Source organism: Betta splendens, chromosome 11 (assembly GCF_900634795.4).
Source record: "Betta splendens chromosome 11, fBetSpl5.4, whole genome shotgun sequence".
In the NCBI taxonomy this organism is placed as follows: Eukaryota; Metazoa; Chordata; class Actinopteri; order Anabantiformes; family Osphronemidae; genus Betta; species Betta splendens.
The window spans coordinates 2531412-2550842 of record NC_040891.2 but is presented as its reverse complement, the minus strand read 5'-3'; the positions used below and the strand labels follow the sequence as shown (position 1 = coordinate 2550842).

The 19431-nt window shown below is 43.5% G+C and overlaps 1 protein-coding gene across 3 annotated transcripts; it reads left to right on the top strand.

Annotated features, from left to right (window-relative positions):
- The first annotated feature begins 1085 nt into the window (after positions 1 to 1085).
- On the top strand, positions 1086 to 10800 carry LOC114865677 (syntaxin-12-like). 3 transcript variants are annotated; one of them, XM_029166997.3, is made up of 10 exons: positions 1086 to 1328; positions 1854 to 2020; positions 2517 to 2586; positions 2832 to 2931; positions 8639 to 8776; positions 8866 to 8909; positions 9319 to 9424; positions 9500 to 9572; positions 9901 to 9987; positions 10061 to 10800. In XM_029166997.3, the coding sequence occupies exons 2-10, from the start codon at positions 1921 to 1923 to the stop codon at positions 10150 to 10152; spliced, it is 810 nt and encodes a 269-aa protein (XP_029022830.1). In that variant the 5' UTR covers positions 1086 to 1328; positions 1854 to 1920; the 3' UTR covers positions 10153 to 10800. The 3 variants fall into 3 exon arrangements, with proteins under 3 accessions (XP_029022830.1, XP_029022829.1, XP_029022828.1); XM_029166996.3 differs by having other exon boundaries at positions 1091 to 1328; positions 1899 to 2020; positions 9901 to 9983; XM_029166995.3 differs by having other exon boundaries at positions 1092 to 1328; positions 9901 to 9983.
- Positions 10801 to 19431: the final 8631 nt, after the last annotated feature.

Genomic DNA, 19431 nt, shown 5'->3' with positions numbered 1-19431 from the left:
GATCTCCGCCATTATTTTGAAAGGACTTACTGTTCATGTCATGTCACAGCTGTTCCCTGTTTCTACCGGTCATTAGCCACACCTGCATGTCACCATTAATCAGTTCAGTGTATTTAAGCACCACCTCTCACCCTAGCACTTTGCCAGATTGTTAGCTCGTGTTGCGTGTTATTCACCACTTTCCAACGTTCAGTAACCTAGCCCAGTCGTGTATCGTGTATCTTGTTTTGACCTCCAAATCCGAGCCTGTCTAGCCCCTGCCTGCCTTGTCTGCCTTGGTTTTCTGATCCTGCCTGATACCGACCTTGCCTGCCTGCCTGACCACGATATTACGCCTGACGGAACGGTATTGTAAATCAGCCTCTTGTGTACGAACCTTGCCTGTCCCTGACACCGAGCCCGCCTGATCTTGTATTTCACGTAATGACTTCCCGTGTATGACCCTGCCTGACCTGGACCCTGTAATCTGGAATAAACTCTCATTTATCACATCTCAGTCTGTCTGTGCCGTGCATGTGGGTCCGCCGCCTTTGACGTTCTGACATAGTACATGTCAAATAAAAGTTTTTTAATCAAAGGTGTGTAATTGTGTTTCTTTGTGGATAATAATATATAAGTAGCCTGGATGTGGTAAATATAATTGATAGTGAGATGTTATTAAAGCTGTATTTGGTGCTCTGCAACATTGAGGAGACATGTTTGTCATTTAATTAAATCAAAGACTTTTATCTTATTTTATTTTTCTACAGAACATGACTTTAATCAGCTTCTCACTACCTCTCCAGGTTTGGAGAACAGCCGTTTGCACGGCACTGATGTCTGCACAGCCACTCCTCCAATTTTTTACAGACATCTGTAATGTAAAACCTGTCTATCTTATATATCTATATCTATCATCTTATAGATCATCTCCGGTCCGCTTGTCATGTTTATAAAGCTTTGACATATTGAAACAACCAGTCCGTTCAAACTGCAGATAAACCGCTCGGCAGTTACGTAACGTTCGCTGTCATTTGGTCACGTGATTTGGACCGCGCTCGAGATTCTGCTTGACGACACTTCCGCTTCAAAAGATCGATGCTGAGTCGAGTAGGAGTTCTCTAGTTAGACATCTCTACCCCAAGATAACACAGGAATCCTGAAACTACTAAATAGCTTCTAACTTCTAATATGATATGTCAACCGTTTCTGAAAAGGAGAGCATTGCTGGTGATTGCGTCACACAGTGCGTAACTTTACGTAAAGACGTCACGGACCCGGAAGGGCAGTATCTTTACGATAAGAAAAACAGCGTTACGCCTATGCTTTCAGATTAAACAGCCCGAAAGGCAAGTATTACGATGTTATCCACACTAAACGCCTTCGTTCCCACAGCGATGTGTCGTCGTCTTTAAGGTTCTAGAAGAAGCACACGATTAGCTGTGCGTCACAAACAATGAAAACTGCCAGTTAGCATCAATTAGCTTGATAGATAATCACAGTATCTATGCATACACTACACTTTTTGTCAGAGACTATGCCAAATAAATGAACCGCCTGAACATATAGTTTATGGATTAGTGTACAGTTCGGGTTGACACGTCCCCCGTTATGGTACAAGTATAGTTGATGTCAACTTTAGCGGGTAACGTGCAAGCTAACGGTTCGTTTTAGGACCAACTTAATGTAGGTCAAGCTGTTTCTAATGTTCTGGACGTGTACGCGCACTATGTGACTGAACTGCTCACGGATTTCATAACGGACGTTCATGTTGTCAGAATGATGTTGATGCTGATGCTTTCACTGTTGCTGCATATGCAAAAGAAGTTAGATGGGGCCAGACATCATTCTGATTCTGTTTTTTATAACTTTAGCGCTTTTCTCTTTTGTTTGACTGTGGTGGAAACTCAACCCTCAAGGCACAAGCTCACTTCTGCAGACATGTCTTATGGCAAAGCAGAGACCTACCGCTCCGTCCCACGGGACTTTAACACCCTAATACAAACATGCAGCTCCAACATTCAAAAGATCACACAAAACAGTAAGTACTACTGGTCCTGTCAGCTCTTGTCTTTCTATAGCTGTTATAATGACTTTGTCGGTGTGAGCTGCTACAATCCTTCATGAATGTCTCATCTCTTTCCAGATTCCTAGTTTTGCTTATTTCTGATTTTTGTTTAAGGATGCCCAAGCTCTGGTTTGCTGCTTCTGATTGCTCTAGTAACTTTGAAACACTGTAATTGAAAACTAAATAAATCTAAATGTCAGTGACTGGATTGTCTGTCACACCAATATGCCTAAAATACAACAGTTCTACTAAGAATAGTATTTCAGGAAAAGGTTAACTTAAATAGCAAACTGCACAAAATGTGTTGGAATCTTGATATTACTGTTTCTTTAATTTACCACTGTGACTGTCAGCTGCTCATCTTAATGGCTCCATGCAAGTCCATTTTGAGCAGATACTGATCTTTCTAGATCTTTTTAGTGGATGTTTAATTTCAACATTTCATGATTGTGCCTTTTTTGCTCGGCAGCTGCTCAAATCAAAAGCATGGTGAACCAACTGGGAACCAGACAGGACAACAGTGAACTCCAGGATTGTTTGTATGTATTGTCATATTGTTTATTCTGCCCCATACAGAACCTAGTCAGCCAAATTGATCAGTCATGATAACTTGCATATTCTACAGTACTGCTGTAGACGGTAGATAAATAATGTGCCTGTGAGTAGTGAGACTCTGAAATTCTGTTTTAAGATGTCCCTTGAGTTATACATGTAATGGAACATTGTGTTGTGCAGGGTGATGGGTAGTCCTTTCTAGATTGTCAAGCTGTTGATATCTCCACAGGCAGCAAATTCAACACTACACAAATCAACTGGCAAAGGAAACAAACAAACACCTAAAAGAGCTCGGATCAATCCCTTTGGCTACATCACCCTCAGAGCAAGTAGGTACCAGTCTGTACTGATTACGAAAGGCTGTGGAATTCAGCTGTGACTGCACCTTAGATCAGGACTTGGCAAAAGCTTTCAGTGTTGTTACAGTTACCCATTAGTGTTGCAGCAGAGGAAAATAAAAAGACTTTCACAGTTTTGTGATCGCTCAAAAGTAGATGAAAATAAGCTGTGACACATAACAAAAACACCTCAAGCTGTTCTTATAGTCCCTCGGCTACTGTACAGTAACAACAGAAAAGTGGTAAATATCATTTCAGCTTAGAACAAAGTCCCTGCATCTAGTAAAAGGCTGTTAAGGTCAGTTAATGCCTTAGTGCTTTTATTTTTTTTATTATAGGTGATTAGTTTCCAACTCTGATTTCCAAAACATTAGGTCACTGTAAAATGTATGAAATTTAATATGATCTTAATTCAGACTCTGACATGCTACTGTTTAGTTGTACTACTGAGACATACTATTCTAATGTAAATGTCTTTTGGCTGATACAGCTTCTGTTGCTCTAAAACCTAAAATCATCATTTAGCATTTACATTTACATTTAACATTTTTGAACACTTGCGATTTTGTGGTCTGAAATTCACATTTTAGGTGCATCCCCACTGGGAGAATAAGAATGCCTTTATTATTCACACAGCGAGGAAATTCCCATCAGCAGCCAGGTTGCCCGGCGCTAGTCCGACAGTGGAAGCAATTTGCAGTACAAAACAGTAAAATAAACTGCACACACATACAGTGTCACACAGTACAAGTGGAAACCTTGCTGGAATTTTTTCTTGGGTTCATCAGGGCAGATAGATAAGGTCGGAGAGCAGACAGTGAGACTGTAAGGAGGGGAGGGGGGGTGTATCTGAATCAGTGTAGTGAAGTGTTGTTTATAGAAGTATGACCGAGGCCGACCAAGATGTTTACAGGTCAGTCCAACAGTTGTCCTTGAAGGGAGTCACAATAAGGGGAAGAGGATAGATAGAGGCACAGCTGGTGAGCTAGATTGGACCCGGGAAGGGAGGGGTGAGGGAGAAGGGACAGAGTAATACACAGCCAATTCTAATACATTTTAACAATTCATGACTAATTTGTCTAGATCAATACTCCAATCCGTCAGAACTCAGGGCTTCTTCGCCTCTTGTGGGACCATGGGTCACCCGTGACATCTCCTCAAGCCTGTCAGACAAGGCTGTGACCATAGTAACCAAGTGTTCAGTCTGTCTGCAGATGTTATCCCTCAGTCTCTTGTCTTCCTCCGTACGGCAGACGTCTGGGGAAAAAAAAGGAGACACATTTTGAAATCGTGACTGTGGCCACAATCTTTGGTCCTAAAACATAAAATTAACTCCACATGTTCAGGGAAGCCTTGGGATTCATAAAATGAAAATATTTTTGTAATAACTGTTATGGTTTTGCTGGAATAAGCCTGTTTATAAGGGGTGAAACTTTGCTTTCACTGAGCAGAGTGAGCCTGATTTTCCCGCCTTTTGTCTCCATGGCGACGGCGCAGCTGCAGATTTAAATGACACGTCAAACTCCTGATGCTCGGCATTTCCATGCTTATTACCGATTAGTCATATACACTATTGGATTGTGTAGTAATTAAGCACACACTTCCTCTAAATCCTTTCAAAATAAAAGCACCAAGCCACATAATTAGTTTTAATAGCAATATCTCTGCTTTTGGCGGGGTAATTATGACTATTTAAAGATAGATTAACAGTTTAGAAATTACCCACACATGCTTCCACTACGTTATTCAAAATAAAAGCACCAATGCAATTTATTAGCTTTAACTGCACTGTTTTGCCTTTGAATGGTTAATGGTGTAAAGACTAATTGTCAGTTACGTTATTACCCCCACACATTTCCTCTAAATCCTTTAAAAATGAAAGCACCAATGCAATTTATTTGATTTAAAGGAACTTTTTTTTTTTTATTAATCGGTTTGTCGCTTAGTCAACTTTGTGACGTCAGCAGCTTAATCAGCGTTTGGCATCGTTGCGGTAGCAGATCAGCTCTTCCACATTTCAAACTTTTTCTAGTTTCAATTTAAAATGCACTTCATATTTTAAATGAATGTCGAAGTTCTACACATAAATTAGACCACAAAGCTATGATAAATACACACGTTTATTTTTGCAGAGTAAACATATGTAGAACAAATTACTTGCTGCATTAATGAGTCTTAGACCTGCAGCTGATAATGCCGTCCGATCGAGTAGTAGCAACAAATTAGCATGTCTAGGCACCTCTACGGAGTAGGGGGAGGGATGTGAAGTTTGCCTTTGCGAGCAAACATGAGACAAACAAAAGCTTGGTCGAACTCAAGATCCAAGTCATCTAAGTACGAAACACATCGCATATCATTCGGTCTCGTGTTTCATCCAAGAGGCAGCCTGGAGCTCTCTGCTAAGACTGCTGCCCCGCAACCCATCCACGGATAAGCTTTGATTAAAAATTAAAAGCAGAGGTAACGCGAGAAAGACTTTTTTGTTTTTCGTTTTTCTCTAAACGAAAAAACAGTTTTAAATCCAATTACGTGTGTTTTTGTTAAAAAATATTTTTGCTCGGTTTATTGGTTTGTAAGGCGATGCTTTTATTCAAATCTGACCAGAAACCCAGACTGCTCGGGCCGTCCGGGCGACCACTTTCTGGTTGTAGCTGACAGCATGCCACTAGCATTCCCCACACGTGTGTGTGGTTACAGCTTCGCTCCCTGCCTGTAGCTGCTCGAAAGCTATTAGCCTTTCCCCCCAGGTGTGTGTAATTGCAGCAACTAATGGCAGCACATTTTAACATAACAAAAGTTTGATTCAATGCTCCCTGCCTGTAGCCGCTTAAAGGCCGATAGCCATTAGCTTTTTCTCCACACAGGTGTGTGGTTGCAGCAGCCTACAGCAGCGCATTTCAATGCGACAAAGGCTTGGTCATCTGGCTGTAGCATAGCTATGTCTCACACATGTGGGTTACTACATATCATACAGAAAAACTGACATATTAGGAATTTATAAGTGCCAAGCATGTACTTACTGCAGGGAGTGGATGACATACTGTAAGAACAGATCCTCTCTTCAACCGGATTTCTTCAAACCCAGCATTGTAGCGCACTCGTTCTCCGACAATCCGAGGTGAAATGAAGTCCACATGCATATAAGGGGTGAGGCAGTGTTGCCGTCGCAGGTCTGTTAAAAATAAAAGTAACCCACAGAGTCAACAATTGTTGATAGGTTGGATAAATTTTGGTGTGTATTAAAGCACCCAACAACGGAGCAGTTTCAATGAGAGTAAACGTGACCCGTAGTCATAGGAACAATCCTAAATGTCTAAAAACTGGATTTTGCATGATCTGTCCCCTTTAAATATGCCAACTACTACCATGGGCAAGACCAAATGCATGCAGGATCTCACCTTGTGGGGTATCGCTGATAATAAGAAAGGTGAAAAATCAGCCTAGAATTTCAAGAGAGGAGCTGGTTAATGATATGAAGAGAGCTGAGACGACAGTTTCAAAGGTCACTGTCAGTAGAACACTATGCTGTCATGGTTTCAGATCATGCATTGCACGGAAGGTTCCCCTGCTCAAGTCATCATATGTCCAGGCCTGTCTTGAGGTTTGACCATCTGGATGATCCAGAGGAGGCATGAGAGAAAGTCATGTGGTCCAAAATAGAACTTTTTGGTCTAAACTTTCTCAGCCTCCCTGGGAAAGTCTATGCCAGGGTACTGGAGAGGAGAATTCGGTCGATAGTCGAACCTCGGATACAGGAGGAACAATGTGGTTTTCGGCCTGGTCGTGGAACGCTGGACCAGCTTTATACCCTCAGCAGGGTGCTTGAGGGTTTGTGGGAGTTTGCCCAACCAGTCTACATGTGCTTTGTGGATCTGGAGAAGGCATTCGACCGTGTCCCTCGTGACATCCTGTGGGGGGTGCTCCGGGAGTATGGAGTCCAGGGCCCTTTGCTAAGGGCTGTTCGGTCTCTGTACAACCGGAGCAGGAGCTTGGTTCGCATTGCCAGCAATAAGTCAGACCTGTTCCCGGTGCATGTTGGACTTCGGCAGGGCTGCCCTTTGTCACCGGTTCTGTTCATTATTTTTATGGACAGAATTTCTAGGCGCAGCCAGGGGCCGGAGGGGGTCTGGTTTGGGGACCACAGGATTGCATCTCTGCTTTTTGCAGATGATGTTGTCCTGTTGGCTTCATCAGGCCAGGACCTCCAGCGTGCGCTGGTGCGGTTTGCAGCTGAGTGTGAAGCGGCTGGGATGAGAATCAGTTCCTCCAAATCTGAGGCCATGGTTCTCGACCGGAAAAAGGTGGTTTGCTCTCTCCAGGTTGGAGAAGAGTTCCTGCCTCAAGTGGAGGAGTTTAAGTATCTTGGGGTCTTGTTCACGAGTGAGGGAAGGAGGGAGCGTGAGTTTGACAGACGGATTGGTGCGGCGGCTGCAGTAATGCGGTCGGTGTATCGGTCCGTCGTGGTGAAGAGGGAGCTGAGCCGAAAGGCAAAGCTCTCAATTTACCGGTCAATCTACGTTCCTACCCTCACCTATGGTCATGAGCTTTGGGTCATGACCGAAAGGGCAAGGTCACGGATACAAGCGGCTGAAATGAGCTTCCTCCGCAGGGTGGCTGGGCGCTCCCTTAGAGATAAGGTGAGGAGCTCTGTCACCCGGGAGGAGCTCGGAGTAGAGTCGCTGCTCCTCCACATCGAGAGGAGCCAGCTGAGGTGGCTCGGGCATCTAGTTCGGATGCCTCCTGGACGCCTCCCTGGGGAGGTGTTCCGGGCATGTCCCACCGGTAGGAGGCCCCGAGGAAGACCTAGGACTCGCCAGAGAGACTACGTCTCTCGGCTGGCCTGGGAACGTCTTGGGGTCCCACCGGAAGAGCTGGAGGAAGTGTCCGGGGAGAGGGAAGTCTGGAACTCTCTGCTTAGACTGCTGCCCCCGCGACCCGGCCCCGGATAAGCGGATGAAAATGGATGGATGGATGGATGGTCTAAACTTCACTCGTCTTGTTTGGAGGAAAAAGAGGATGAGTTGCATTCCAAGAACACCATTCATACTGTGAAGCATAGGGGTGGTAACGTCATGCTTTGGGAGTGCTTTTCTGCTAAGAGGCAGGACTTCTGCACTGTATTAAGGATAGGATGAATGGGGCCATTTATTGTAAAATTCTAAAACAACCTCCTGCCCTCAGTCAGAGCATTGAAGATGGCTGAGTCTTCCAACAAGTCAGCGACCTGAAGCACACAGCCAGGGTAACCAAGGAGTGGCTCTGTAAGAAGCATATCAACGTTCTAGAGTGGCCTAGCCGCTCTCCAGACCTCAATCCAAAATCTAAAACATCTATGGAGGCAGCTTAAACTCTGCGTTGCTCAGCAGCAGCCCTGAAACCTGAACGCTCTAATAGAGATCTGTGTGGAGGAGTGGGCCCAAATCCCTGATACAGTGGGTGTGTAAACCTGGTCAAGAACTACAGGAAACGTCTGACCTCTGTAATTGCAAACAAAGGTTTCTGTACCAAATATTATCACAGATTTTCTAAGGTGTTCAAATACTCCACAATTCCACAATTGAGACAAATTAATTGTTCATGATTTCTAATTGGGAGAATTTCTGTTGCTCACTGTATGCCAGAAGAAAAGTTATAGATGTACAACGGTGCCATCTTTATTTGCTTCATTTTTAATAATAATAATTTCTCTGGTGTCCAGAGGCAGCAAAAAATCCAGAGGGAGCGGTTGATGAATGATTTCTCAGCTGCTCTCAACAACTTCCAAGCAGTGCAGCGACGTGCTGCAGAGAAAGAGAAGGAGTCTGTTGCCAGAGCGAGAGCTGGATCCCGCATGTCAGTGAGTAGGACTAAAACTAAAGCTGCGTGCCAAGAGAGCTTTTCTCTGCTGGTGTCACATGTTAACAGCGACTTCTGTTTCTTTTCCAGAATGAAGACAGCTCTCGTGATGAGAAGCTTGTTTCTTTTGATAAGTAAGTGGAGGCGGTTTATTCAGACACATGCATGCTTGCACATACTCAAACAGAAGTGTTGGTTCCCCCTGTTAATGTAAGAAAAACCCACAATGGTCATTGATTTATTAGTGCTTTTGTCAGTTTCATGTTGAGATGAAGCCAACACCTCTGTCCACATGTGTAGGTAGAATGTATTCGTAGTTTGTTCCTCCTATGCTGACCTCTGCTGGGCAGCACTGCAGTTCACATCGACAGGGTGACATCAATGGCTGCTTTTTAACGGGTTATATAGTAAAAACAATATATGGAAGTTACCAACATTCTGACCCATTGAAGGAAATCTAGAGTAAAAAAAGGGAAAAGAACCTTCAGGCTGACTAACCTTCTGAGTTTACATGCTAAGTTATGCTGTTCTGTGTGTGTACAGCCAGGAGGACTGGGGTCAAATGACCATGCAGGCAGAGGAAGTGGCTATCACAGAGGAGGACCTGGAGCTGATCAAGGAGAGAGAGACAAACATTAGACAGCTGGAGGTCAGCCTGCTCCTGGCCTATGCTCACATCCTTTCTGTGTGCAAATGCTCATTCAGTCTGCTTTGCTTGTTTCAGTCTGACATTATGGATGTGAACCAGATCTTCAAAGACTTGGCAGTGATGATCCATGATCAGGGAGAGATGATTGGTAAGTCACACACATCAGCAGAAGTGTCCTACTCTGCTTCAATTCATGTCCACTGGATCTGTGTTCAACATTTAAACCCAGTCTACTTAATTCAACCACAGTACAGTAGTTTATCTACCTGTTCTGGTCTAATCAAATTATGAATGTCTAAACCCTTTTTTTATTTATTTAAACACACAGAAGCATGGTCAGCAGTGCTACTACTAAAAATCATAGTTGGACAGTGATGAGACCAGACCTCTGCTGTCATCTGGTCTGATGTCACTGTACCCTCTGTATTAAAATGCGTGCCACTAATAACTGCCTCATTGCATGGACAACCCTACAGATAGCATTGAGGCCAATGTGGAGAACGCTGAGGTCCATGTCGAACGAGGAACCGAGCAGCTCCAACGAGCCAGTTACTACCAGGCAGGTGTGCAGTAAGAGTGCTGCTGCGGAGTGCATGTACTAAAACTAACCCTCCTCTCTTTCCTTCTCCATTACAGCAAAAGTCCCGGAAGAAAATGTGCATCCTTGCTATGGTTTGTTCCATCGTGCTCGTCATACTTGGCATTATCATCTGGCAAGCTGCTGCTAAGTGAAACCCATCACTGTTAGGATATATCTCACCCCCTTCACCTGCAAGGACTTGCTTAAAGAAGCGGATCCCTTCAGTCCTCAGTGGGTGGCTCTGTACAGAGGCTACTCACTGAGTGTAGTCACCTGATCTGATCCAGCCTGTGTTTGTCAAGTAGCTGAAAAAAAGGGGCGGTGTAGATGTCAGAATCCCTAATTTTGCTCTCAACTATTTCTTTATTAATTGCTACACTAACTCCTAGCTACTGTATCCAACTGTATTTCAAATGTTATTGTGATAATTGCAGAAGAGGCAAAAATAAGAAAGCTTTGGGTTAGGGTTTGTAAATATGGTTTGTCTTTGCCTGTTGTGGTATTATCCTGTGGTGTGAAGGCAGTGGAATGCTGCAGGGCCTCTATGTGGCTCCTGACCTTCACATGACATGGACTCGTGATGTCTGCTGGTAACGGCAGTTGTAGTTTTTCTGTACTATATGAAGCTATTGTCTGTATATAGCACTCAGTCAAACATCATGAATGATAACGTGCGTCCAAAATGTCTTGAGAACATTTTAAAATGGATTTGTATGACTCCCGACATAAAAAAACACCTTGAGCTGTTATTGAGGTGAGGTAAACATAATAAATGTCTAAACCCTTTTAACACCCATACGGCTGTGTGTTGCCACAGTGTCTACATGTTGAGTCCTCTAGAGACAGTTATGCTCTTCAAACGGTGGCTTGTTACAGTTCAGGTTTTACTGCATAGGTCCTGCTCATGGTTTCTGTCCCCATAATCCAGACGTGGAAATGCATGCAGTCTCAAAGCAGTCTCAAAGGAGAGCCGAATGTCCGCCATTGGTCAGCTCTAGTGAAAATCCATACACACAAACACCAGACTACTTTTATGGGCGCACCATTCGGCCAATCACGTATGAGGATTGCCGTAAGGGGGCTTGATGCTCCAAAGACAGTGAGTGTAGTGGTACAGGTACACAGAAGTGGAGCCATATTTAAAAGTAAGCACGTTGGTGAGTGAAGTAAAAAAAAACTAGAAACAGCATTTCCAGAGGAAAATGCACAGTGAATGCTTCCATGCAGAATGTATTGCTGAAGAATTGCTGAAAGTAGTTTAAACATTTAAAATAGCTGAAATTGAATGCATAATGTGCTAAATATATCTAAAGATCTGTTTTGCATATATTTAAATACTTGCAAGCAAAACATAATTCCACATGTTCATACTTGCCTTAAAGGGGACAGATCATGCAACTTTTTGGGGCATTCCTATGACTCTATGGGTCATGTTTACACACACTGAGCACGGTAGAAGTGCATTTCCTCCTTTTTCACATTCTGCGCTTTTCTCCAATGGGGTCAAGACAAGTCCAGTTCTGAAACCTCCTCGCAATAAAACATCATAAGGCGAGAGACTCCTCCCAGCAAAACCTGGACCACCACCACCGACAATGGTACCGTACCAAAACTGGACTTTGGCCATTATGCCCCTCTTTCTCTTACTGTTTTTTACGGACCTGCGATGGCAACACTGCATCAGCATTTGTATGTATGTGGACTTCATTTCACCTCGGACTGCTTCGAGAATGAGGGTGCTACAATGCTGGGTTTGCTTAACGGCTCCTAAAGAAGAAAGGATCTGTTCCTACAGTCTGTCATCCACTCGCCGTAGTAAGTACATGCTTCACTTCTGATTACTGAGGTTTGTTGCCGCTACGTGTGTACAGCATTACTCTCCTCTCTCTTCTAAATATATAAAAAATATAAGAGTTGCAAAACAAGCTTGTAATACTCAATTATCTTTTCTTTTTATTGTAGCGGATTCAAATTATTAATAGTTTGATATTAATGCAGAAGCATTAATATACCTCGAAGTTGGGGCACCAGGTTTGTATCAATCTAGTCAACGCCAGATATCAATTCAATGAGTTACCACTCATGAACAACAATAACCACTTGTGATAAAACCAAATCAATCTCTTATGCCATGAATTCTTGTCGCGGTTCAGTGACCTCTGCTTAAATCTGAAGAGCAATGCACACAAAACCAGATTCCTTTTAAGATTTTATTAATCTAACACTACTGGATATATGAATAACATAATATGGAAATACTCAAATAAACAGAACAGAAAATGAGAGAACGATCAGAATGAGATGATGAACAGTGAATGAATCAATGAGTGAAACCAAAAGAACGGTCAAGACCTGAGTGTGTGATGGCTTTAATCAAGCGAAAAGAGTATTTGTCTCTAACTAGTTCGAATCTAAGGATAACTAAACAATTTGGGATGTTTAATTTTAGAGCTTTGAGAAACACCAGAATTCTCAGAGGATTAGAGATGTTCGTCTTGCCTTAGTTTGGAGCTGTAGCTGCTGTACAGCGTCTCCCGTTACCGGTGGGTTGAGCAGGCGTGCCCTCTCTGGTCCAGGTGCCACGGCCTCTGGGCCAGGAATCGTCGCCCGCGGTGATGATGACGGCTCGGGTTCAGCGAAGTAACAGTCAGCCAGGCTGGACTTTCCAAGGTGTTTCAAAGCGTCAGCGCTGTTTAAACCAGCCCAAAAAAAGGGAAACGGCTGGAATCTAATTTAATTAGTTCGATCAAAAATAGCGAGTCAATTAAGGACTGGTTGTAATAGTTTCAATTTCGCAGAGTTTCTTGATGACTTTCTAACGCAACAAAAATCGTTGTTCGTTCGTGTTTCTAAGTTTAGGTTTACAAAATTGAACAACAAAGGAAAATTAAAGAAAAGTAATGCGACGCAAAAAGAAAAGGTGAAAGAAGTTTGAAGATAGAGGGAAATCCGATTCCACTAGGGTGTCACTGGTTTAAATACCCCTGGGGCAGTGGTCACTGCAGGGCGGAGAAATGAGTTCAACCAGTGGTGAAGAGTTCCACCTCTTCAGATCAGGAATCAAACTATTTGATTTGGATTGCTCCTAAATCTGGGATAACTAAGCTTTCCTCTTTTCATCAAGCTCAAAGTTCCATCACACCATAACACAATAAACACGTAATGATCACTTTGACACTCAAATGAGCAGAGAAGTCAGAATGGTTAAACAGCAATATTAAATGCATAGAATCTTAAGGTCTTATATGTGGTCCCTTACAACGCTGTAACAAATTAATTAGTTATTCATGATGCCTGGTCTTGTCTTATGCAACACCCAGTAAACACTAAAACATACACGAATAATAAATGCAAGCAAAATCAAATTATAAATGACCTAATCTGGACATTACTAATTAAACAATTGTAACACCTAAAAATGTAATACAATAATGAGGATACCTAATTGTAGCTGGTGGAAATAGTCTATGTGTATGTTGCACAGATTAAAGGAAATAAAGAAGGTGAGTCTCTCTATTTCAACTTTGTGCCTACACACAAAGGAAAGCATGGTGATGAGTTGAAGTCCCTTTGTAACTTTAGGAATTTCCTGGCAAATCTGTAGATCAGGCATTGAACATCACACAGAAACCAATCTAATATCAAATGAAAACTTTTTGTCCACAGAATACAATGACATCTGTTTCATGGAGGTTGAAAGCTCTGGTGCGTCTGAACCAGAACTTGTGTCCAAATGAAGTCTCTCGTTCTCTTTGATGAGCACATTCCACATTTTATGGCTGGTGGTCCCAGTTCGGGGAGAGACAGCTTCTTGGTGATAAATGTGACAGCCTCTCCTTTTGGCATGATAAGCAGAGGTAGAATCCAGAGGGATTTACAGGTAGATCAACAAAGTGGACTCATGGTTCTTTGATATGGACATTTGAGATGTTGGCGTCAATTGGTGCCTGTGGTGATAGAAGCCAGTCTCCTGTTGTGGAGAAAGATTCAGGGTCCCTTATCTCTGGGGACTGAAAGGGACGTAGGGGCTCTTCAAAGGAGGGAGTTAAGTTCACATGTAGGTCAGGTTACCTCAGTCCAGACGTGGATTGCTGCATATTAAACATCCTGCTAATGTTTACTGTTATCTAGTGTTCTCTCTGCTAGCGTAGCAGCATCTTACTTTCCTGCTATGGCTTCCCCCTGTTCCTCTCCCTCTCGCTCTGTTTGGTTATTGGTGTGTTTTTTGTTTAGCTTATACTCTACCTCCTTTAGTAATGGTAATGGTATCTGTAATAAGTGTACGCTAGTTGCAGGTTTGGAGGCAAGGTTGTTAGAGTCTCAACCCCGCACTTTAGAAAATAGGCCAGCTAGCCAGGTCCCTTTAGCCGGTGTGGAGCCTCCTAGCTTAGCTGCTACCAGTGCCTTGGTTCCTCTTACAGAACAAAGTTACAGTAAGTTAATAAAGTGTTGTTTTGTTTGTCGCAAATCTCATCTAAATAAAAGAAATTAATAAATGACTTGATAAGTGACCATCACATAGATCTGTTCTGTCTCACTGAAACCTGGCTGCAGCAGGACAAGTATGTTAGTTTAAATGAGTCGACTCCAATGAGTCACATCAACTATCATGTTCCTAAAAGGTAGAGGTGGAGGTGTGTAATGGGAAGATTTTTGCCTTTGTGCTTTTTTTTATCCAACACAGTCATTATGTGCTGGTTAAGTGCAATACCGAACATTATTACACAAACAACTAATCTCGGGTTAGGGGAATAGAACGATTAGATTGGTGCAGAGAGACATTCCACCAGAGAAAGGGGTTGAAAGGCAGAACAAACTTGAGGATTGTGGGCTCTTTGCATCACACCTTGGTTGTGTAAGCACTGATCTCCCCAACTGGTTTCTGGTTTGTTGATGTGCACGATTAACATCCATGTTTTTGATTTGATTTCCCCATTATTTTTATTTTCCTTTATTTTTATAATAATTCACACAAAAAACAACTCTCTCGTCTGCTTGTTTATGGGAAATTTCCACCACAAGGAGTAGCAGCAATTTATAACTCAGACTTATTAATTACTCCTAAACTTAAACATAGTTATAACTCATTTAAGAGCCTCACTCTGAGCCTTTCTCACCCAGACTCTGAAACTCAGAAGCCATTTGTGTTTTGTATTGTTTACCGTCCTCCTGCTCCATATTCAGAGTTCTTAACTGAATTCTTATCTGACTTAGTTCTTAGCACAGATACAGTGAAGTCATTGTAATGGGAGACTTTAAAATTCATGAAGATGCTAACAGCAACAGTCTAGGCACTGCTTTTAACTCCTTAATAGACTCTAATGGTTTTACTCAGCAGGTAAATGAACCCACTCATTGTTTTAATCATACCCTCGATCTTGTCCTGACATGGGGTTGAAATTGATAATAAATAGTCCTTCCCCAAAACCCTCTGTTATCTGACCATTTCTTATTAACTTTTGAAATTACCATATTTCACCTTGCATCAGCTGGAAACAAATTTTGCTATAGAAGATGTTTATCAGATGACGTTACCAGATTCAAGCAGATGATTCCATCATCTTTTGCCTCATCCAATCCTTATGAACAAGTTGATTGTCTTGTCTTTGCGTTCACTGTTACAGTGGATCCTCTGAAGAAAACGTCAGTGAATCAGAGGAGATTAGCTCCATGGTATAACTCGGAGATCTGCAGCTTAAATCACAAAACCTGACAACTAGAATGGCAGTGGCGGTCCAAAAAAATAAATGTAAACTGCATTGCATGGAAGGACAATCTAATAATATATAAAAAAACATTTTATGCTGCTAGAAAAACATATTCTTCCTCCTTAATTGAGGAAAATAAAAACAACCCCAGGTTTCTTTTCAGCACTGTAGCCAGGCTGACTAAGAGCCATAGCTGTGTTCATTCAATTCATTTTTATTTATATAGCGCCAAATCAAAACAAAGTTATCTCAAGGCACTTTACAAAGTAAGGTTTAAAACCTCACACAACTAAACCCAACAAATCCCACATACAGCAAGCATTTAATTTGACAGCAACAGTGGAAAGGAAAAACTCCCTCTCTAACAAGAAACAAACCTCCAGCAGAACCAGACTGGATGTGGGCGGCTATCTGCCTCGACCGGTTGGGGTGAGAGGATAGACAGAGAGAAAGGCACAGCAACAACAACAAGCAACAACAAGCAACAACAGAGCACAGGCAGAATGGTTGGACCAGGGACTGGATACTGGCAGGATGGTTGGATCCGCAGCTGCTCATCACAGGCACCAAACTTTGAGTCCTATGATACCTGTAGGTGAGGACAGAGAGAGAGAGAGAGAGAGAGAGAGAGAGAAGCACAACTACTGGAGAGAAAGAGACAAGGTTAGTTAAACATGGGACAATGATGAGAGGTTATTGGACAGAAGAGGTAGAAGGAAACAGAAGAGCTCAGTGTATAAATTAAGTACCCCAGCAGTCTATGTCTATCGCAGCTTAACTAAGAGATGGTTCCTGTGACTAACAATCATTGCCAGTGACCTGAACCATCTCTAACTATAAGCTTTATCAAAAAGGAAGGTTTTAAGCCTAATCTTAAAGGTGAGTGTGTCAGCTTCTCGAACCTGAACAGGGAGCTGGTTCTAGAGGAGAGGAACTTGGTAGCTAAAAGCTCTGCCCCCCGTTCTACATTTAAACACTCTAGGAACCACAAGTAGCCCAGCGCTCTGAGAACGAAGTGTTCTGCTGGGAGCATAAGGAACAATGAGGTCTTTAAGATAAGAAGGAGCTTTATCATTGAGTACTTTGTAGGTGAGTAGGAGAATTTTAAATTCTATCCTACAAGATGTAGGCACAGGCAGCCAGTGCAGAGAAGCTAATGTAGGAGAAATGTGATCTCTCTTTCTAAGTCCTGTCAGAACTCTGGGTGCAGCATTTTGAATAAGCTGTAGGCTTTTTAAGTAGCTGTTAGGACATCCTATGAGTAAGGAGTTACAGGAGTCCAGCCTAGAGGTAACAAATGTATGGATCAGTTTCTCTGCATCACTCTGAGAGAGGATGCTTCTGATTTTAACTATATTTCTAAGATGGAAGTTAAGCGGTTCTGGAGATTTGTTTAATGTATGATGTAAAAGAGAGATCCTGGTCAAAGATGACACCAAGGTTCCTCACAGTAGGATCTGAAGCTAATGTTATGCCATCCAGGGTGGCTATCTGACTCAATAGTGTCTCTCTCAGATTTTTAGGCCCAACAATAAGAATTTCGGTTTTATCTGAGTTTAGTTGAAGGAAGTTTTGAGACATCCAGGATTTGATGTCTTTTAAACAACCCTGAATGTTTACTAGTTGATCTGTTTCATTTGGTTCCAAGGACATATATAGCTGAGTATCATCTGCGTAAAAATGAAAATTAATAGAATGCTTTCTAATAATCTCACCTAGAGGAGACATGTATAGGCTAAACAGAATTGAACCAAGCACAGAACCCTGTGGTACTCCATAGCTAATCCTTGTGCATGTGGAGAATTCCTCATTAACATGAACAAACTGGAATCTGTTCAACAAATAGGATTTAAACCATCCCAATGCTGTTCCATTAATCCTGATTCTATGTTCTAGTGTCTGTAATAGAATGCTATGATCAATTGTATTAAATGAAGCACTAAGATCTAACAGGACAAGGACAGAAACTAGACCATTGTCCGAAGCTAATAGAAGATCATTAGTGTCTCTAACCAGAGCTGTTTCTGTGCTATGATGTTTTCTAAATCCTGACTGAAAATTTTCGTACAGGTTATTCCCACTCAGGTGGTCAGATAATTGTTTAGCCACGATTTTTTCCAGAATCTTGGAAATAAACGATAAATTTGAAATGGGCCTATAGTTGGCTGGTTGTCCAGGGTCCAGGGTTGGTTTTTTCAATAGAGGTTTGACCACTGACACCTTAAAAGCCTGTGGTACATAGCCTAGTTGTAAAGATTGGTTGATTTGATTTAACATGGACGAACTGATTAAAGGTAGAACTTCTTTGAGTAATCTGGTTGGGATTGGATCTAAAAGACAAGTGGACGACTTGGAAGAGTTGATTATTATAGGCCCTAGGCGGAGGCTGGGGCCCTGGGCGGAGGCTGGCCCTCAATGCACAACCACAGAGTAGGGGTGTTGGTTTGAGTGTAGCACTACACAGGGCGAGCATGGGCATACTTGAGCGAGAGAATGGGTAAGTGTGAAAGAAGGGTGAGGATGTCTCTGGCTGTGCTGCGTGTGGCGCCTGGGCACTAGTACTGCGGTTCCTTGGGTCTCGGCTGTCCCTTCCTGGCTGGGGGTTGTGGGGGGTGGTGGGATGGGTAGCAGAGCCAGTCGGGAACCTGGCTCTGCGGACCCTGGTGCTCTGCTTCCCAACTACATTTCTCCGCATTCATCCACTTAGGTCTGCAAGGGGCGTCCTGCTAATGGAGGGACCGGGGCTACTGGGAAGTGGTTCCGTCCCTTCCAAGTGGGATGCTCTGCAGTTTTAATTGCATTAGTCATACACACTTTTCCAGGAATCTGGGGGCTCCTTCCGGGGGGGGCAGTAGACGGAGCCTTCCCATTGATGGCTCTGTCTGCTGGACCCCTCGGGGTACTGGCTATCTCCCAAAGTTCCTCATACTTAGCCACATACACATACATTTAGGGCCGGGGGTGGGCTCCTTCACTGGGGCCTGGAGCTGAGGTCAGTTGTGGCCTCGCCCACTGGCCCTGGTGGAGAGATCACCACCCAGTTTTAACTGCAAAAAGACATTTAGGGCGAGGGGGGGCACTGTCCGGGGGACACACCGTCAGCCAGCGGTTGTGCTCCTGGAGGTGTAACCCCCCGTCAGTGCACTTTAGTTCCACACACTCACGTCCAAGCTGGGGTGCAGGGTTCTGGGGTACCTTTTTCTGCTGCCCTCTGCCTCCCCCGGGTTGGGGGGGTTGGGCGGGGCTCGGGAGGAGCTGCGGTCCCTGCCTGGGGCCACATGGACGGCAGGCCGGAGACCTACCCTCCCCACGAATGTGATCAAGCGAATGGTATGGGTGCGAGAATGTATCTAAGAGTGCATTGGTTCACGTATGATTGACTAGTTTGTTGTAAGAGAGTCTATGGTGTGTGTGTGTGTTGATGTGATGATGTGTGTTGCATATGTGGGTGGGTGTATGCGTCTGTGTTTGTGTGAGTTGGTATGCGTGTGGTGCGGTTGAAGTGTGGGGGGTCCGGTTTTTCGCCCGGGGTACGATGATCGTCTGCCTGGGTGGTCTCTATTCTGCTGACCCCACCAATTGCTGGCCTTGTGCTGCAGGCCGCTGTGGCGCCAGGGGATGAGGTCGGGCCAATGGGGTAGGCCCTGCTCCGCTCGTGGGGGTGGTGGACTGGGGGCGGGCCCCACTCTGGGCGCGGGGGCATCTTCTGGTGGGCTCCC